General features: G+C 41.8%; 1 protein-coding gene across 1 annotated transcript in view; it reads right to left on the bottom strand.

Annotated features, from left to right (window-relative positions):
- atad2b (ATPase family AAA domain containing 2B) overlaps nucleotides 1-18,626 on the bottom strand; it is a 126,320-nt gene continuing 107,694 nt past the window's right edge. Inside the window, exon 28 of the mRNA XM_033648440.2 lies at nucleotides 1-2,491. Coding sequence (XP_033504331.1) covers nucleotides 2,450-2,491 — 42 coding nt within the window. The 3' untranslated portion in view covers nucleotides 1-2,449. The remainder of the gene's footprint in view (nucleotides 2,492-18,626) is intronic.

Genomic DNA, 18,626 nt, shown 5'->3' on the forward strand with positions numbered 1-18,626 from the left:
TTTTTGTTTGTTTTGTATTGGGTTTTTTTTTTCTGAAACTTGAATTTTTGGATCTTAATTTAAGAACACTATAAAAGTATAAATTCAAATTCAGCTTTTGAAATTGCAAATCAAGAAATTCATGTTTTCATTTTTAAAGAGATGGTACAAAAAACCCAGTAACAAAGCAGTTGCTTTTTAAGAAAATAAATAAATAAATAAATACAAATGATATGAAATACAAAAGGCCTTGTCTAGCACTCCATCTACTCATTGAGTTTTAGCATCACATCTCAGAGCACTATATATTGAAAGGTTGTAAAATTTAAATGTTTTGTATTGTAAATATCCTGCTTCTCATTTTATTTTTGGTTTGCCTTACTGACAGACTACTGCCTTGATGCATTAACATGCTGAAACAGTGCCCAACACCCACCCTCCAGTGTCCCCCTGTTAGCTAACGTTAGCCTTGTCCACTTTAAACTGGACAAACGAAATGGGTCATGTGGGACTTCGCCAGCAGTATCACTCATTTAGCCATTACCACTTGCAACGCCATTGCTGCAGTAAATGGTGGCCACCCTCTAATCTAAGCGGGTTCATTTTGAGTGGCAAAACCTCTTTAGGACTGTTAACTATGTTGGCACCATTAACCGTGCCAACACTGCAAACAGTAGTAACAAAGCTAACAGTCGTTATTAATGCTGGAGGAGGTTTGCGGCTCAAAATCACCGTGGCAACCTGGCGGAGTGTTTCCACAGCAGTGCTGTTGGGTCAGGATGGTGTTACAAGCAGTAATCAAGTAATGAGCAGTGCCGTTAGCTAACGTTAGCTTCCACCAGAGCTGGGTGGTGTGCAATACAGTCAACTGAAGAATATAAAAACATTAATCTGCAGAGCAGTATGCACAACCAGTCAAAAATATTCTCAGCTACAAACCGACTAATGATTAAGTACTGATATCCCTAAAACTGATAAATTCAGACACTTGGTTTTCAAAGTAAAATATTTCAGTGCTTGAATTTAGTGTTAATGTTAAAATTTCAATATAAAGTTTTCAGTTGCTGTTAAAATATTTTTGTCTCTTATTTGCTTCCATACTTTTTGTATTCCTCAGATTTAAAATGTATTTTTTTGGCCCAGTTTGGAGATGTTTGGTCAAGATATGTTTTAAAATGACCTAATAACATTTAAATATATGTATTTTTGCTTCAAGGTCACTGTGACCTCAGTGGTTAGGACCCACCCCCAACTTGGAGCCTGTTCATTGTCACAAGTAGTAAATAAAAAACCCTGCTAAATATATCAGAGTTTCATGTGAGGTTTTAAATAAGGCACACACTAGGCAGTGCAAACTCTTTGACGCATTCCAATTTGTACTGCTTCCAGTTCCTCAGCCGGGGTGTTGCTAGGAAAATCAACTGGCGGGCACAGCTTGAGCGGGAGGGAAAACATTCAGACTGTGAATGCAGTGAGGAGGAGGGGGGTTCAGCTACCACACAAACTACTTAGGACATGACAATCTGCTAAGACTGTGAACGCCAGAGGTGGTCTATGAGTGGAGTGGTTGTACAGCTGACCTACAAGCTTGTTCACCAGTAACTCTGAGACAAACGCTGAGGGGGCTCTCCACCCCCGACGACTGCTGCGTTGAAGAGGACATAATCGGTTCTAGTCCTGCTGTGCTAACCTCGACGAGTTTGTGTTCACACTGAAAACTTCTTTGTAAACTATTGTTCTGGGTGAGTATCCTTGACGGCGGCTCAGATATTGAATTAATCAAGTAGCTTAAATGGCAGAAAAAATGAGCCGCATAATAGCATGGTAACAACTGGCCTATGACGAAGCATTCCACTCGAGGGGGGAAGATGGGCTCAGCAACGTGGTTCAGTGATTCAGAACATTATCTGTCCTCATCTCCTCTCGGCACTCTGCATTCACACTTCTGCTGGTGGTGATCTGGGTGAGTGTGTGTGTGCATTTTCTGGGTGTGTAGATAAACTTGCATACCCAAGTTTCAGGGCATGTGTGAGTGTGTACTATGCGCGGCTTGCAGGTTGCGATATGACATCACCCGATCTGTTGGTTTTGCTAGTCATCCAAGTTAAGAAGTAATCCCAAGAGCAGCATGGATGAAAGTTAGGATAGCACCCGAGTAGCACCAGGGTTGCCCGTCACCGTCGGTGTGTGTGCGTGCGTGTGTGTGACTGACACACCTCCAGGAGTTTGGTTGTGTAGAATGGGTCTGGATCTGGCCAGGTTCCTGAGACGATAGCACCATTGAATGTCCTCAACGTCGTCCTCGTTGTGTCCCCAGCCCAGCAAGAAGAGGGTGCTGGATTTTCTGTGTGTGTTATTGAGGGCTGGACTCAGAAGCTCCTCCACTCTCTGTCTCTGTCTCACTCAGTCTGTGTGTGTCTTTGTGGTCCCAGGCTGTTCAGGATCTACCTGATAAGGTCTTCTCTCCATCTCACAGGAATGTATCAAAATGCTGGATTCTCTCCTCCATCTCCTGCAAGACACACATAAACACACGCTGCTTAGCCACAACCAACACTGCAACAACTCAGATGTGTGCATAAAGCATCTGTGCGCCATGGATTTCAATATTACTTGGAAATTTCCCACAGCAAACAACAGCTTTCACCATGATAAATGATGTAAAATGAAGCAAAGCTGTGCTGGAATGAGACAGGCGATTTTTCTCAGCATGAAAACAGCAGAGTTTGACACTGACTAAATCTGAACAGAGCCGGAGGAAGAGAGATGGATATTAGCCTGTGATAGACCATGATTAATGCCTTGAAGATGTTACACTGCGCGTGTTCTCTCATCTGAATGGCTGAGTCATTGCGACAGACGCCACAACAAGATACCAATTTCAACATCTGCAACAAAAGTGATAAACTTTACAGTAAAAAGCAACTTTACTCTTCTGAAGGGAGGTAAACTTTTCCAGGATGGAACTTTTGCATCTCACACCAACATTATATCAACTATTAGCAGACAATATAATCTGCTTTTTTAGCTAACAGGTACTCAAATATAAAGTGCTGTCGTGTTTTGAATGTCAATCACTGGAAACTATTTGTGATACTTTCTAAAGTCTTTCTGTAGCCGAGACAAAAAACGTGGGGCCCAGATATAATGATCATTGAGGCTGAGATTATTTGTTGATCAACTGATTACATGTTGTCATTTATTTCTGTCATTTTTAAATCAAGAATTTTAGAAATCCGCTGAAAATATGAGTAAAGCCCTATTCGCACGGGATTAGTATTACCTGGGGACCTCTGGTAATTTGTAATAATTGCGGAGGATGTCTGGGATCTTCATCCCGTGCGAATGCACCATGTCTGTAATTTGTAAAGTAAAAATTCCACCACAAATTACCTACTATATTTCGCCAAACACAGACATCCCGTGATAATACTAGTCCCGTGCGAATTGGGGGTATTTTAGTTGTTGTTTTTATTGCGTGCCTTTTTTCTACCTCTTTTCCAGTTGAATTATGGAGGCTGTGGTGAAAATTATAAATGACAGTTTTGACAGCATTTTAGGTGCAAATGCAGGAGTCTCATCATCTCGGTACACAGTATGGAGACCCATTCGCAGAAACAGCAAGCTCAGATCCGTCAGAAGAGCGAAATTTCCCGACAACAACTGCCCACTGTTCTGAAGTCCCGTTGCTGCTTTGTAATTTTATTTACTGTTGCCATGACGACACGAACACATACCACGTTCAAAGTCATCATTTTAACACAAACCATAAGCTTTCCATAAACCTAACCAAGTGGTTTTTGTGCCTAAACCTAACGAGACAATAGCATTGTTACAACATAAGCTTTTAACAGTGATGCATAAGGGTTTTGGAAAGCACAAATTATGTTGTCCTGGTGATACTGTCATCATATCCGGGCGGTAATGTCAGTAAATTCGAGTAAAATACAGACTTGGGGGGGTAATTTACAAATTACCAGACGTCCCCAGGTAATAATAATCCCGTGCAAATAGGGCTTAAGTGTTCATTTTAACAGGAATTCAAAATTTTGTTTAAATTTTAGTTGCTTACTGAACATTTTAGCGGATTTTAAGTCACATTTAAGTCTTTTTTATTTTAGTTTTAGTCAAGGTTAAGCCAGTGGAACTCATTTTTAATTTCAGTTTCATTTCAATCATAATTTAATCAGACAGTTTCATGATACTACAATAAATTTTGCTTAAAGATATTTCTCCTGAGAGGAAGGCATAACTTCAACTATATGTTTAGTCATCTAGTCTGAGAATGTGTCACTGACTTACCATACTCCTATTAGAAAAATATGATATTAAAATAATTTATTCATTTTCCGTAACCACTCACAAGTAAGAGACAGCCGAATACCAGGAGGAAACCCACTCTGACACAGGGAGAGCATGCAAAATCTGCACAGAAGGGCTCCCCTACGCTGGGTTTGAACCAGGAACTCTTGCCTTGAGGCGACAATGCTAACCACTACTTTATATTACTGAGGTCTTCTGCTAAATTTGGCGTCATGTGTCACCCAACAGAACTCCAATTTAGTAAATCATAGGTTATATAAGTGTGTAAACTGTCATCTGTCTTAGCCTGGCAGAAGCTTGTCAAGGGGTCCAATCTGATGCACGCACATAGCAGTAGGACCGCCCCCTGAGAGTCGGATATTCAGATCATTAGTTGGAGACCTCTCAGTTCACTGAGACTGCTTCAAGTTGAGCTGTCTTTTTTAATGTTTGTTCATTTGTTCTGTCAGTCAGTGTGCAGTGTACTTCTAGGAACATTTTAGTCCCTAGACTTTGCCACAGAGTGAGCACTCTTCACTGCTCTTCGCCACAGGCAGCTGTAGACACAAAGGTAGCTGCCAATGTTGCCGTTATTTTTGTTGGCAATATTTTTCATTCACATTGATTGACATTACAATTTAGTCATGACATACAAGGACATCGACAAATACTCTTTCTTTTATGTTTTCTTGTTGCGCACCTTTGGGTTTAAGACTTTAAGTTGGATCCAACAAGCAAACTGAATGTGTCTGGTTGAAAATTATGGTTTTTGATTTTTTACTATTTAATAGTATTTTAGAGACCAAAAGGTTAATCGAGAAAATAACAGACAGTTACAGCCCTAACAATCACCAAGTTTAAAATGCTTAGCTGATTCAGTGAGCTGTGTAAAAAAAGGTCATTTCTGTGTTGCTGTATTTATTATCTCCTTTTTTTTTTTTTTAAGAAATTCCTCTTAGAAATGCCCTTGACTGAAAAGTCAACCTTCATGTTTTGTTCATGCACACTTTTGTTGGCTGTAAAATGACACTGAATTCACAACCAACTTCTCATAATCGAAGTGGTTTTTAATTCTCTCATGCCCACAAACATAAAAAGTTAAACTGTGTTAAAAGTCCTCTGCTAATGAAAACTTGGAGTGAATTATGGCCAACTGTTGATTTGATAATCGAGATATAATAAAAAACTATACCCAACATATCTTGCCATTTATTCAAAATAGATTTAAAAGGTCAGAGAACTGATGCTATTCTGAGTGCATGTGATTTTATCTTCCCTTACAACTCCAATTAACACATACATTAAGCACTTAGCACTTTATTACATCTTCACACGAGCTGAAAAACCCAATGACAGTATGGAAATATAAGTTGACGTGACTGAATAAAAAGTCACCAGTTAAAAAAAAATCCCTGAAAGCTTCAGCTCATCACAAACAGCTCCTGTTCAGACACGTCTATGCTTTTAACACCTGTCTGTTGCCGTGTCGCAGCGCACACCCACACACCACCAACACACAAATAAGCTCTCTGCCGCCTTGATGTCTTCCACCTGTGTGATCTCGAGTCTTTCTGCCTCAAGGCCTATCACCTTGTCATCCCAAAAGCACAGCAAACAATGTAACTCGTCTCTGCAGCCCCTTCCCTTTGTCTCACTAACCTTACTCTGTAACAAAATCCCATTTCCAGTTTTTACCCCACCTCCCGTTTTCGAGTGCCCCTTTGCCTTTCTGAACAGAGTTTCAAAGGGAAGTGGTTTAAATCTTCTGCTATGAAATGGGACAACCCTTCAAGACCCTGATAAGTCATCAGTAGCCATTGATGGCATTTCAATAAGCAGACATAACTATGGCAATTGACATTGCGTAACATCAGCAGCGCGCACACACGAACATGTGCAGCTCACGGCTTGAGCGACGTGAGGAAGGAGACCTCAGGGACACACTGGTTTGGGTCGGACAACTATGGAGTAAATGATTCACACACATCAAAAGAGAGAAGGCGAAAGTTGTTAATTGTCCGTGTTAAACTTAACGGAGCGGAGCGGCGCTCTCGCTGTGCCGCTTGAAACTGACGAGGCGCGTGTCCGTGTACCAAACATGCACGTGTCTGCGTCCGTGCGCTTACTGACGGGAGCGTTCTCATGGGAGCGGCAGCCTGTACAAATGTGCACCAAATATAAATGTTCCATGGCAGCCTGTTTAAATGTGCACCTTTTTTCTCATTGTTAAAATAAGAATGTCCATAACACTGCATTTTGTAGATGTAAAGCCCTGTGTGAATTTTATGTTTTTTTCCTGTTGAAATGTTCTAATAAAGGAAAAATAGAAAATACTGCAATATCTTGTGTGTTGTAAAGTGGTTTGAAACAAATGAAATCAGAATCGGCCAAAATCGGAATCAGCCATCCAAATATTCTGCAAATCAGAAATCGGTATCGCCCCAAAAAATTTTAATCGGTGCAAGTCTTGTTACAGTGCAATGTTTTGCTGGGAAACCCCGCGTTCTGACATTCATGTGGATGCCACCTGACACGCTCCACCCACCTAAACACCAGTGCAGACCATTTCGATGTTCTTATTTAGTTTTTAATAAAATAAAGGCTGTTTCATATTCTATTCTCCTCCTCTGTATTTTATTTATTCTTCTACCTTTACATAATCACACAGTGATTGAGGTTAAGGTCTCTTTTCTAAGAGAGACCTGAATATTAATGAGATAAAGATAAAGCCTATGCTCAATAACACCGGCATCATCACGCCTCTTTATGTAATTAACAAATAGCAACGAGAGTAGGCTGTGAGTGGCTCAAATAACACTAATAAATAACATAAATGTATTATTATTATAAAATAAACAAAGTTAACGAATGAATTTAACAAATGAATCACTTGGCCATAATATTGCTGTGGAGGAAGAGAATGTTGCTGACCGACTGCGGTCCCAATCCCGTGCGTCTCTCTTCAAAGATGCGCCCACAGACACTAAAGGCCCGCTCTGAAGGCGCACTGGATGCGGGGATACTGAAGATGAAACGCGCCAGCTTGGAGAGCGCTGGGAAGTAGAGGGCTCAGTGCGCCTTCAGACCTTGTTTGAGCTTCTTTTCCACAACATCCTGTCGCTATAGGCCACATCCCGATCCCGCAGTGTTTTTTTAGCCGCCCGTTCCCGCACGCAGCACAGTTCAAACTGCCCGCTCCCGCAAGATTTGGGTTGTCCCAATCCCAATGCAGCCCTCTACTATGGAGTACCAGCAAGTCCCTCAAATATTCGATCAGATTGGGACATGGGGTGTTTGGAGGCCAGGTTGACAGCTTGAGCTCTTTGTCCCATTCCTCAGGTCATTCCTGAGCAGTTATTGTGATGTGGCAGAGCGCACTGTCCTGCTGGGGGGGCCACTGCCATCGATAAGTGCCGTTGCCATGAGGGGGTGTACTTGCTCTTCAACAGTGTTCGGATGGGTGGAGCGCGTCAAGTAGCATTTACATGAATGCCGGGACCAAAGTTTTCCCAGCAGAACATTTCACTGTAACAGGATGATCAATGTTATTCACTTCACCCACAGTGTGCACAGCATGTACCAACCCAGGTCAGTCTCTACTGGTGGAACAGGCAGCTGAGCTGAGAAAGATGGCAGCTGCGAGGGGTGGGGATAAAGTTACTGGACATGAACGTGCAAAACACAGCGTTCAGGGTTAAATGGTAGAGGTTAGGGTTATAATGAGATTAAGCCAGTACCTCTCTCGCATTGAGTGGAAGTCGACCAGGTTTAATTCCTGCATTGCTCGGTAAGTACAACTTGGTTGAATCGTAGTTTTAAAGTAGTAGTGTCATAAACGTAGTATTCCCAATGAGGCCATCATGCTGTGCATTAAAAGAAAAATCCAGCATCACACTGTTGTCGAAATGTCATCAATTTGTGAAAAAGGTGTGAATTACTTTGGTGTACCTGCCTTCTCTTAACCTGCCTTATCTACTTCCACCTCAGTTACCGATTTCCTCTACTTCCCACATCAAATTTTCTACAGCCCCTGGGAGAACAGGGTTCTCTGCGGGTGTGTGCTCGTAGGTTAGGAGAGCAAAAACAACATTGTACATTTTTCCACAAAAGAAAAGCTGAAAGTTGAAAGAGAACAATCTTGTGTGTTGTATCTGGATTAAGGTGTTTTTTTTTCCAAGCTACTGACAAGAGATTCACAATGATGAAAGCCTGGGCTGCATTCTGTTCTACAGAGGCTACTGTCAATGGATTTCCCTGCCTGATGATTGTGTCTTCGTATGAAGACAACACTGGTACAAAAAGTCTTGAGAGACTGACTCAAAAGATCTGACATCAAGTCAGATGTTTACCATGAGTGATTCAAAGAGTACACATGCTCCTAATGGGGTCGTAAATGATCATAAAGTGTGTCATAAAGTCACATCATCTAGACTTTATTGCCTATCTGTAGAAATAAGAACACCACACAATCAAATAATTAAACGGACCTAGAATATCATTGTGTTTTAGTGACCATTTTGCAACAGACACTGCCCCTGATGTTGCATTTGATAAACAATAGAGTTAAAATGATTAATCCCTTAGTTCACTGCATTAATCACCAACTAATCCAGTAACTGATGATTTTGTGTTTGTGTTATTTTTTTAAGAAACAAGACCCACTCAAAACCCATTTTATGGCTTGACTGTGTATAAAATGATCCTCATAATGTTGAAATTACATCTTAGAGCCCAGTGGTTCCCAACTGGTCCAGTCATGGGATCCAGATTTGTCCTTAGTAATTAGTTCAAGGTCCACACAGTTAAAAATATTCAGCATCATACCTGCGTTTCGACGTGTCATCCAGCTAGTTTGCTGTCTCTGTTAAGTAGCTGTCTGTTATTCAGTGTTTTTTTTTTTTACAAACTTGACATGTTTGTGAGTCACTTGCGGTCTATCCAGAACGGACCTGCGACACAGTTTTGGACTGACCCACCAGTTGGGAACCACTGCACTAGAGAGCTTTTAATTTGAAACAAAAAAGTGGGGGCAAACACTCAGTCACAGCCTTCTGCTGTTATAGCGCTGGCCTCATTGGTACAGTTCAGCCCAAATAATTTTTGTAAATGCATCCTGAAATGAAGAACCTGCTTTCTCTGGAGCTGTACCCACTGATCATTCAACATAACCCTCCTCACTTCAGTTCCAGTCCAACTGGTGGAAGCAGCACAGCCGTCGGCCACTATCGAAGCCAAGTTCCACCCACAACAACTGTTTGGTAATTAGCAGCGATAGGATGTTTTACAAATAGAAATTCTGTCGTTATGGCAGCACATGTTCTGACATTTTAACATGCTGTATTCCCTTCAATTTCAATCAGTGTCTTATTTCCATTCTCTTGTCATTATGGTGGCAGCACCAGTTCTGACACTGTAACACGTTATAGTCAATAATGTTTAAATAAATGTAAGACTTGTGTCATACAGACATGGCTGTATCTCAAACAAACTGATGGGGTGATCCTCTCTTTCCTCTGTCCAAAACTGCCATTTCCATCGTGGCTGGCTAGTTAGCTAGCTAGCTTGCTAACTCCAACATGCTCTTATGCCAACGTTACAGTGGTAACAGAAAATGAGCCAAACAATTTGTCTCCAATCTGATGATAGCAATGTGCTTTCCTAAGCTGTGACAAGAGTGTGTTGATGAGGCATTAAGTTGTTATAGTTTACTCATGTAGCAGCTGGCTAGTTAGCTAAGTAGTTTGCTAATTCCACCATGCTATCATGCCACACTGGTAACAGAAAATTAGGAATACAGTAATACAGGTATGGCTGCGCTTAATCATTTTAAAGGAGCGGCGGCCAATGCGGAAACACAAAAACTTACTCTGACCAATGGTGTAACTTCATCACCCACTCATAGACAGACTTTTGCATGTACAGGGCTGGCCTTGAATGCTGCAGAGTAGACCAGCCAAAAAGTAAAAACTGTCTGATTCCAGCTTCTTAAACGTAAACAATGTCTGGCTTCCTTACTCATCTATGACAGTTAAGTGTCTGTCTTTGGGTGCTGAACAAAACAAGACATTTGAGAATGTCATCTCGGGCTTTGGGAAACACTGATCGACACTTTCCACCATTTTCTGACATTTTATAGTTCAAACAGTCAGTCGGTAAATCAAGAAACTAATCGACAGAATACGCAACGATAAAACTAATCGTTAGCTGCAGCACTAATGATCTAGTGAATCAAAAATGGTATATACCTTTGAAATGACCTGCAGGGCAAGGTCTTCAGCAATTAACACACAACTAAGCAGAGAAAAACCAACCCTTAGGATGTTCAGCCAACTCGACTGGTGGCATGTACAGCTCTGGCACTGCACAGATTCAGGTTAAAGGTCACAGACTCCTACAAAGTCTTAAATTGCTGTCTGAAGTACAAGCAAATTGTAATACACGGCCGAGGGCAATATGGACGCCAATTTGTAGATAGGAACATAGCTGGTGCGTTATTGTGTACAGGGCAGAGATGGTCCCTCTGGCTTTAACTGGAAGCAGGGTGAAGTCCACTCCATCTGCTGAAAGGTCAGCTCTTCTGGAAGACCAAGACAAGCCGTACCCTGAGGAGGACGGGGCGAGAGTAAAGAAGACAAATGTATGGACGCGCTCCATTTCACTCGTCTCTGCAGTGTAGACACAAACACCCTGCGCTGCAACATTAAGTGGGAATGGCTTCAGCCGCCATACTGAGTATGAGCCCGGTATATGAGTGTGTATGTGCACATGTTTTTGCATTCCCTGGGGAGGAACAAGGAGATGACCTGCTGTGTGAGTCGAGATGTGTGTTGGAAACACAGGCAAACAAAACACGTGCCAAACGAGCTGACATTTCTGCTCTGGAAACACCAATTTAGGCTGGCAGTATGAGATGAACCCAGACATGCACCCTCCCCTCCTCCACCAGCCGGCCTGTCGACAGGCGGCACCACCTGGCTGACTGCTCTCTCCCTCTCCCTCTCTCTCCCGCTTCCTCTCTCTGACATCCTGACAGCCAGTTCTGGCTACCAGCACCAGGACACTGCCACTCCTGGCCCGCTGTCTGCGCTGACATCCTTACAGCAGCAGCAGATGACCAGATGGGATTCTGGGAAAAAATACAGCAGCTTTTTCTGTATGGAACATTGTCAAGAGAGATGAAAAATGAAAATGTGAAAGAAAAAAACATGACCTTATATTAAGGGTCTGTTTGTTGACACTTACTCACAGTATGCAAGAAATATATTGTTTGTTCTATCTGTAGACTGTAGGCTGAGACTGAATGAAGAAAACACTTCACACACTCAGAGGGCTGCAATAACACTTAAGCTTTTGTTTCTATTTTACATTTTATGACCTCTACAATATTTGCTATTATGTTACAGATGTAGGAAATCTGTCTTCTTTTTTCTTTTCTTTTTTAAATCACTATCAAAACAGGGCAAGCACATCTATATTCACTGTTATACAAGCTTTGTTATGCAAGTTAACAATTATCAAATTGACTTTTATCTTATGTTTTCTCCCATCTCTACACAATGTAAGAAAAGTACAAAAACTGCAAAAGTTCTTGGTCATAAATGAAGTCATAACAACAGTAAAACTAAAACATCTATTTGCAAACTCTCAAACAAGTCTTGCATTATAGTCCAGGTCTCATTTATCCAGTCTTTCCCACAGGGAACTGAACTGAAAGTGAAATTTACCTATGCTCTCTTCAGAGCCAGACTTCATTGACGAAAACAGTTATTTTACCTCGCTGAACACGGGAGCTGCTGGTTTACCACTGCCTCGATCAGTTGGTTAGTTTGTGCTATTGTGTGAATTCAGTGAATCTGAACTAACCCTTTAAAACACCAAACAACACACGACTGGATAACTGAGACTAGGGTTATACTACAAGAGTTGTATGAAAGTTTGTTAACGGATGTTTTGAGGACGACTGTCACTCAGGTAGAGCAGGTCATCCACTAATCAGTTAATCGAAGTATCCTTGGGCAAGATACTGAACCCTAAATTGCTCCTGATGGCTGCTCCATCCATGTGAATGTTTAAGCTGAGCAGCATCTTTCTATCTATCTATCATCTTGTTCATGGTAATATTGGTACAGTTTTTAATATGATATGAAAAATTACTCATGATATTTTGGCTTGTTGGCATATTGAGATCATACTGTTACCCACGGCAACAACAAGCATGGCTGAAAGCAAAATTATTACCGACTCTGCAGTGGTTCCAAAAAGAGGAGCAGCTTCAGTAGTGTGGAATAAACTGTGGCGTCCTGAATGTTTTATGAACAGTCCCGGACTTCTCAGACTCTTTTAGTGACTTACCGCTCAGAGGGAACTCAGTCAGAGGCTCCTCTGGCAGCAGCACAGCGTCTCTCCCTCTCCTTCCTCGCCATTTGCACACGGGAGTCGGTGTCGCTAAGTGATTTTGTCATAAACCTTTGGTAATGTAAACCTACGTGACGCTCGCATCTCAACCAAAAACTACCTATATGTGAATGTGTGATAGTTGTGGTATCATAACAGCCTGTCACAGGTTACAGCGTGATGATTAGAGGAGAAATGGCAGAGCATAAAGGTCCAGGTGGAAAAAAACAATCATTTTTCAATACTCATCTGTGTGAAAGAGTGAACATCCAACGTCAGAGTTAATTACTAATGAGCAGAACTAGCCTGAGTGTCAGACTGAAGCTCCCAGAACCTTCAGTCTGACATGGCTTCCATTGAAGGCGATTTACAAGGGGGAGGGAATTTGATTTTTTCCCTAACCAATCAGTAGAGATCAACGACTCACCCAGAATCTGACGTCATTAGTATCCATGCCTCGGGGGTGCCGAAAACAAGCGAGCATTGCCCGTATAAAATGTCTCTGTCGTCGTGCACGCCCAGCTGCATCGCCGTTAAATCCAGTTTAGCAGCTTCCTTAATTTGGTCCTCCATTAACGCGAGTAGTGGCGAAATACCTCAATAGCATCGTTAATGTGGTCTGTAGGATCTGTAGCGGTCGCCATTGTTGCTATCCTCACCAGTTACCCACCGGCGTACAGCTTGACATCAGCGTGGCGCTGATTGGCTAATCGCTAGACCCCCGGCGTTCGTTGGTCCGTCCATCGTTTGGACGAGATAAATCGCAAATTCATTGAAGTATGCCAGACCAGAGATGCAAGCCTACTCAGTTGAGTGGGCGGGGTCTATGGTCTGGAACCAGGCTAGAGCAGAACCTTACAGCTGGGCTCCACCTGCAAACGTAAGCGTCACGTCAGCGTAGCGTCACAGCGTATTCATTTGGGCTCCACTGACTGCGTACGGAAGCGACACGTAGAGAAGCCAGCTGGGTTGTTTACCGTTTGCTGAGCCAAGAGGCTGCATGTAGGCTGCATGAAATGTTAAAGCATTTTCCACCTAAGTTATTACATATATTTGAGTTAACTACAAGTTTACTGTACTGTTTGTTATCTACTCGCTTTCAAATGTCCGCCACGGACATTTATACAATGTCACGGATAAACATGGGTAAATGCATGAAAAAGAATCATCGCATATCACCTCTGATAATGGTTTATTCATTTAAAAACACATTGTGCTCGTTTAGCACACTATTTCATGTAGTTTTTATCTGCTGGAGGGTCGCGTAGGGGAGCGTAGCACGACAAAAATAGAAGAGCCGCGTAAAATAAAGAGTTGTCGCGCGACAGACAGTGGTTGTCGCGCCGCTCCCGTTGCCGGTGCAGCCGCTGTAATTGATTAACGGGGGCGAGCTGCTACGGGACTCGCGCTGCAGTTAACACTACTAACAGCGTGAGTTAATGTCTCTGCACATGTTGAGCTTCCAGCTATGTTAATACAGACACAGGCTAATATAACATGATGAGTTAGAGTTGTTTGGACCACTTTTGGACTTGTTTGCCCACATATTTGTACCGAGAGGTCTTTGGATCCGTTCTGCTACTATGTCTGCTTCTTCTTCTTCTTCTTCTGGCGGACCAGGTGCATTAAGTGCGTCTTTACGATGCATACCGCCACCTATTGCACCGGAATTGTAACGACAAGCTACATTCACAGACAGTGAGTCCCATTATAATGTGTTTATGAGCGAGGTCGAACAGGTAGTGCCAAAAGCATAAAAATCTATATGTGGCGGAGATAATTTATTCGTGGCGCACCGCCACAGATAAATGAATGTATGGGAAACACTGTGGCTACATCCCCGCAAGACCAAACACCGCAAAAGTTAGTAAAGGACGTGTTGAAAACGGTTGAAAACTGCTACACAATTGGAGGTGGTAGGGCGGGACTTCAGCGGGTGGCTCATTCCGCCCAATGAAAGGCTGATCTATGCAGCAAACTTCCACCCACTCAGACTAGGTTGCCTATGACTTAAATTACTCAAAAATGTTCTCAAAAGTTTTTGGATTCTTTGTTCACAAGAGGCATCAGAAAAACAAAATTTTCTTCATGAATTCAAAACAACATGGGGTGAGTCTCTCATATACAACTGGTTCTTGGTAGTGAGAAGTATTCCTTTACGATGTAAATGCATTTAACCTCAACCAAAAAAAGCACTGTGTGGAAAATAAGGTTCCCTCATGAATTGTTTTAAATTATGGCTCCTGGACTCACTTATCTCTATAAGTCTCGAACACACACACACACACACCGAACCAAATCTTCTACATTATTCTCACTTACTCAGAGTCCCCACTGTACTCATTAGATCCTATTCTGAAGCAAAAAGAACACTGATACAAAAGTTAATCCCTAATTTCAACCCAGATATTGATTTATACCATTACTGCTCTGCTGCACTTCCGTGGTGGATATCTATGCTCCAATAACTACAGCTCGCCGTGGTTTGTGTCATGATGCCTATCATGTACAGACGCTGTTTCCGCCTGTCTCAGTGTGTGTGTGTCTTTATCTTACCTCCCAAAAGAGACATTTGGCATGAATCACTTCTTCTCAGATATTATTTGCCCCCATCCACTTTTCCATCATGTCTGGAATGTTATGAGTTCAATAAATGCTACCAGTTGTTTGGAACATCGGTGTCAAAATGACAACATGTGACTTTGCATCATGAAAAGAGCGACTTGGACTGAGTTATTCTGCTCACACAATGTCAAATCTGCAGCACAAAAAAAAGAAAGTCAGAAAATACATATTTATCCTCAGGTTTCTTCTCCTGGCCATTTTGCCTCAATAACACCTCGCAGAACTACTAATGTCACATCTTTTGTGTTGCACACAACAGATGTTCCTTGTTAGACAGCCACAACAGAGTCTCACATTCACTCAAGTGAATTTGCCACGTTCACAAACTCAATCAATTCAGCCTGCAGGTGAGAGCAGCCAAAACCAGATTTTTGCTCATATGTGCCTCAGATTTGTTTTTCCTAACGGCGTGATGAGCACAAATAAGATGAAATCTGATCTTTTTAATTCTGCTTTTGGCCACTTTCATGTATCGTCCTTAATCAGATACAGGCATGATGTTTTTTTGTAGTGTGACCTCGGTCTGAACAGTCATATCAGAATAAATGTGACTTTGACGTCACTCTAGATTGACAGTCGTCACAATTCTGTGCCTGACTCACTCTGTGAATACACACACATGACACAGATGTGGTTAAAATTAGCTCTCAACATCCTCAAATTTTTCCCATAACGATTTCAACACTCCTGGCTCCGACTGTGCATCCACACACCTCCGTACAGGAGCAGCAGCCATTGCTCCACAAAAAGCAGCCATAAATAAAAAAAACAGTTTTTTTCTCTCCTCATCCACATCCAATGCACACAAATTTGCCGGCTCACACTCCACTGCACATCAACTTAAACCTTAAACTCTGACATCAGCAGCCTCCATGTTTACATCTGTGCGACAGCGAGGGCATGTGACATCTTTGTTATTGTTCTTTGGTGCATGCAGCGTCAGTTCAGGATCATGACCAGTTCACAATGGAATCTGATATTGGCCACATTTAATTTAATTCAGTTCAATTTTTATATATAAAGTCCAATATAACAAATCACAATTTGCCTCAGAGGGCTTTACAGCGTACGACATCCCTCAGCCGAAAAGGAAAAAATGATAGAAAGCTCAAGGGATCTTTCTTCCATGATTTAAAAAGCAAAATATAAAACCACAACAAAAAAATCAGATCAGGGCAGAGACCTGCAGTGTTAACGTACCTTGTAACAGTTCTACACAGACCAGTGACCAATTTCTGATATTTTATAAGAATAAATACTAATGTAATTTTATTTCACTACTGCCTCTAGTGCTTTTAAAAATTTTATCACCTTTTATATTGCGTCAACTTTGCCTCAAGTTTCAGCACTGAATCACACATCTGATGATCATTAGGTTCTTGTGACTACAAAATCATGTCGGTGAAGATTCTCAGTCATCCAGATCATAGTAATCATAAGTGCTATATCGAAGGCAACTGGACTTGCATTTCTTGAAGACGTTTCACATCTCATCCAAGAAGCTTCTTCAGTTCTAAATGACTGGTACGAAGTTGCAGGCTTTAAACCTGTGTGGGTGGGAACCCTTGCAGAGTCATAGGGGTCACGTGAGCTCTTATGCTGTGTCTCAAATCGTGTACTTCCATTAGTACACATCCATGTAGTATACTATGTGCACTATGTACTTATTGGCGTAGTGCGGGAATTGTAACAGGGTAGTGTTGTCTCAAACCAAACACGGCTGTTGTGCACTTGCCGGAAATGACGACCACAGCTCTTAGCTAGTTAGCAAACTAGCATTAGCATTCGCGTAATCGTTCGCGGTACCAAATCATTACATAGTGCACATAGTATACTACATGGAAGTGTACTAATAGAAGTACACGATTTGAGACACAGCATAAGAGCTCATAAGGCGAAACGTCTTCAAGAAACGCAAGCAAGTCCAGTTGCCTTCGATATAGCACTACAAAATTACGTTAGAACAATTTCTTGTTGATGTGTTTAAAGAAGTCTTTGAACTGTATGCCCTGTTTTCTTTTTTGTGTCTTTTTTTTTTTTTTTTTTTATTTTGGGCTTTGTTGTATTTTAGGTAGCCTTGTGCAATCTGGAAATCCATCAGTTAAAAAATAAATAAATAAATAAATAAAATTCTTCCTTTACCTCTGGAGGCACAGCCCAGAGTTTTTCGACTAACCGGAAGTGAAGGGGCCTCACGCCCTTCACTTCCGGCGGTGCCCCCAGGGAATCGCCGTGTTGTTTACAAATACTCCGGGTAGAAAACCAGCAGAGTTTAGATATATATCACATTTTTCATGTCACTATATCACCGTATAGACTAATCTGATGTTTGTTAAGTCTATAAACACAATGACTGAACAAAGGTTACTATTTCTGTGTGCACGTAATTAATATGGTTATTGTAGATTAGCTGGGCTAACCGTTAGCTGTTAACGTTAGCCGTTAGCGTTGTCTATAACCATAGACTGTATAAAAATAAGGTAATAACTCAAACGGTCCGTGAATAAAATATTTTTTCCAGCGAATATCTTAGTTACAACATGATTGAGCTAGCAAAGCAGTTTTGTGTTGCTATGTGCGGTATTTATTCAGTTATGGGAAATCACAATGTCTAGAAAGCATCAGTGGCTGCAGCTGACAGGGACAGTTAGCAAAGCTAACATCAGGACGTCATCTGTTAAAAGCCTCCCGTTGTCGGATACGACATGAAACTACTCCATTTAGCTCAATCATGTTGTAACTCAGACATCCGCTGGAAAAAAAAAAAATTTTCACGTTGACAAGACGGCATTATGGCATCATGGACGCGGAGCTTGCTGTTTCTGTAGGTACACATTTCCTGGGGACACCTGCACGTCTCGGCCGCGCCCCCCCCCCCCCCCCCAGTCGTCTTTCACACAGGGCTGCCAACAGATTCTACAATGTAAATTGCAGAATCTGTCTTGAGAGATTAAGCCTTGTGTAACATCTTGGCCGAGGGACTACATATGAAAAGTAGCCTTTTGTCTAATTTTGGCAGTTTTACACCGTGTGTGTTTATTAATTTGCACTGTCCCTTCTGAAATTCACTAAACTAAACTAAAATAAATAATAATCTAGTAACAGAGCATTGCTTTTTTGTGTTTGTGTCCCCGAAGGTCACTGCTAAAGACCGCTGGTGCAGCTAATCAAGTTAAAACAGCAAGAGCTCCACTAAAATGAGCCAATCAAAAGATCATAGTAGTGTGTCTCAGACTCATTTCCCTGCTCTAACCAAAGAAGCACTGTACACCTTGACCACGTATGCATCAACGAACAGCTGAGAGTCAGCTTTCTTTGCTATAAAC

The sequence above is a fragment of the Epinephelus lanceolatus genome, chromosome 13, assembly GCF_041903045.1.
Source record: "Epinephelus lanceolatus isolate andai-2023 chromosome 13, ASM4190304v1, whole genome shotgun sequence".
NCBI lineage: Eukaryota > Metazoa > Chordata > Actinopteri > Perciformes > Serranidae > Epinephelus > Epinephelus lanceolatus.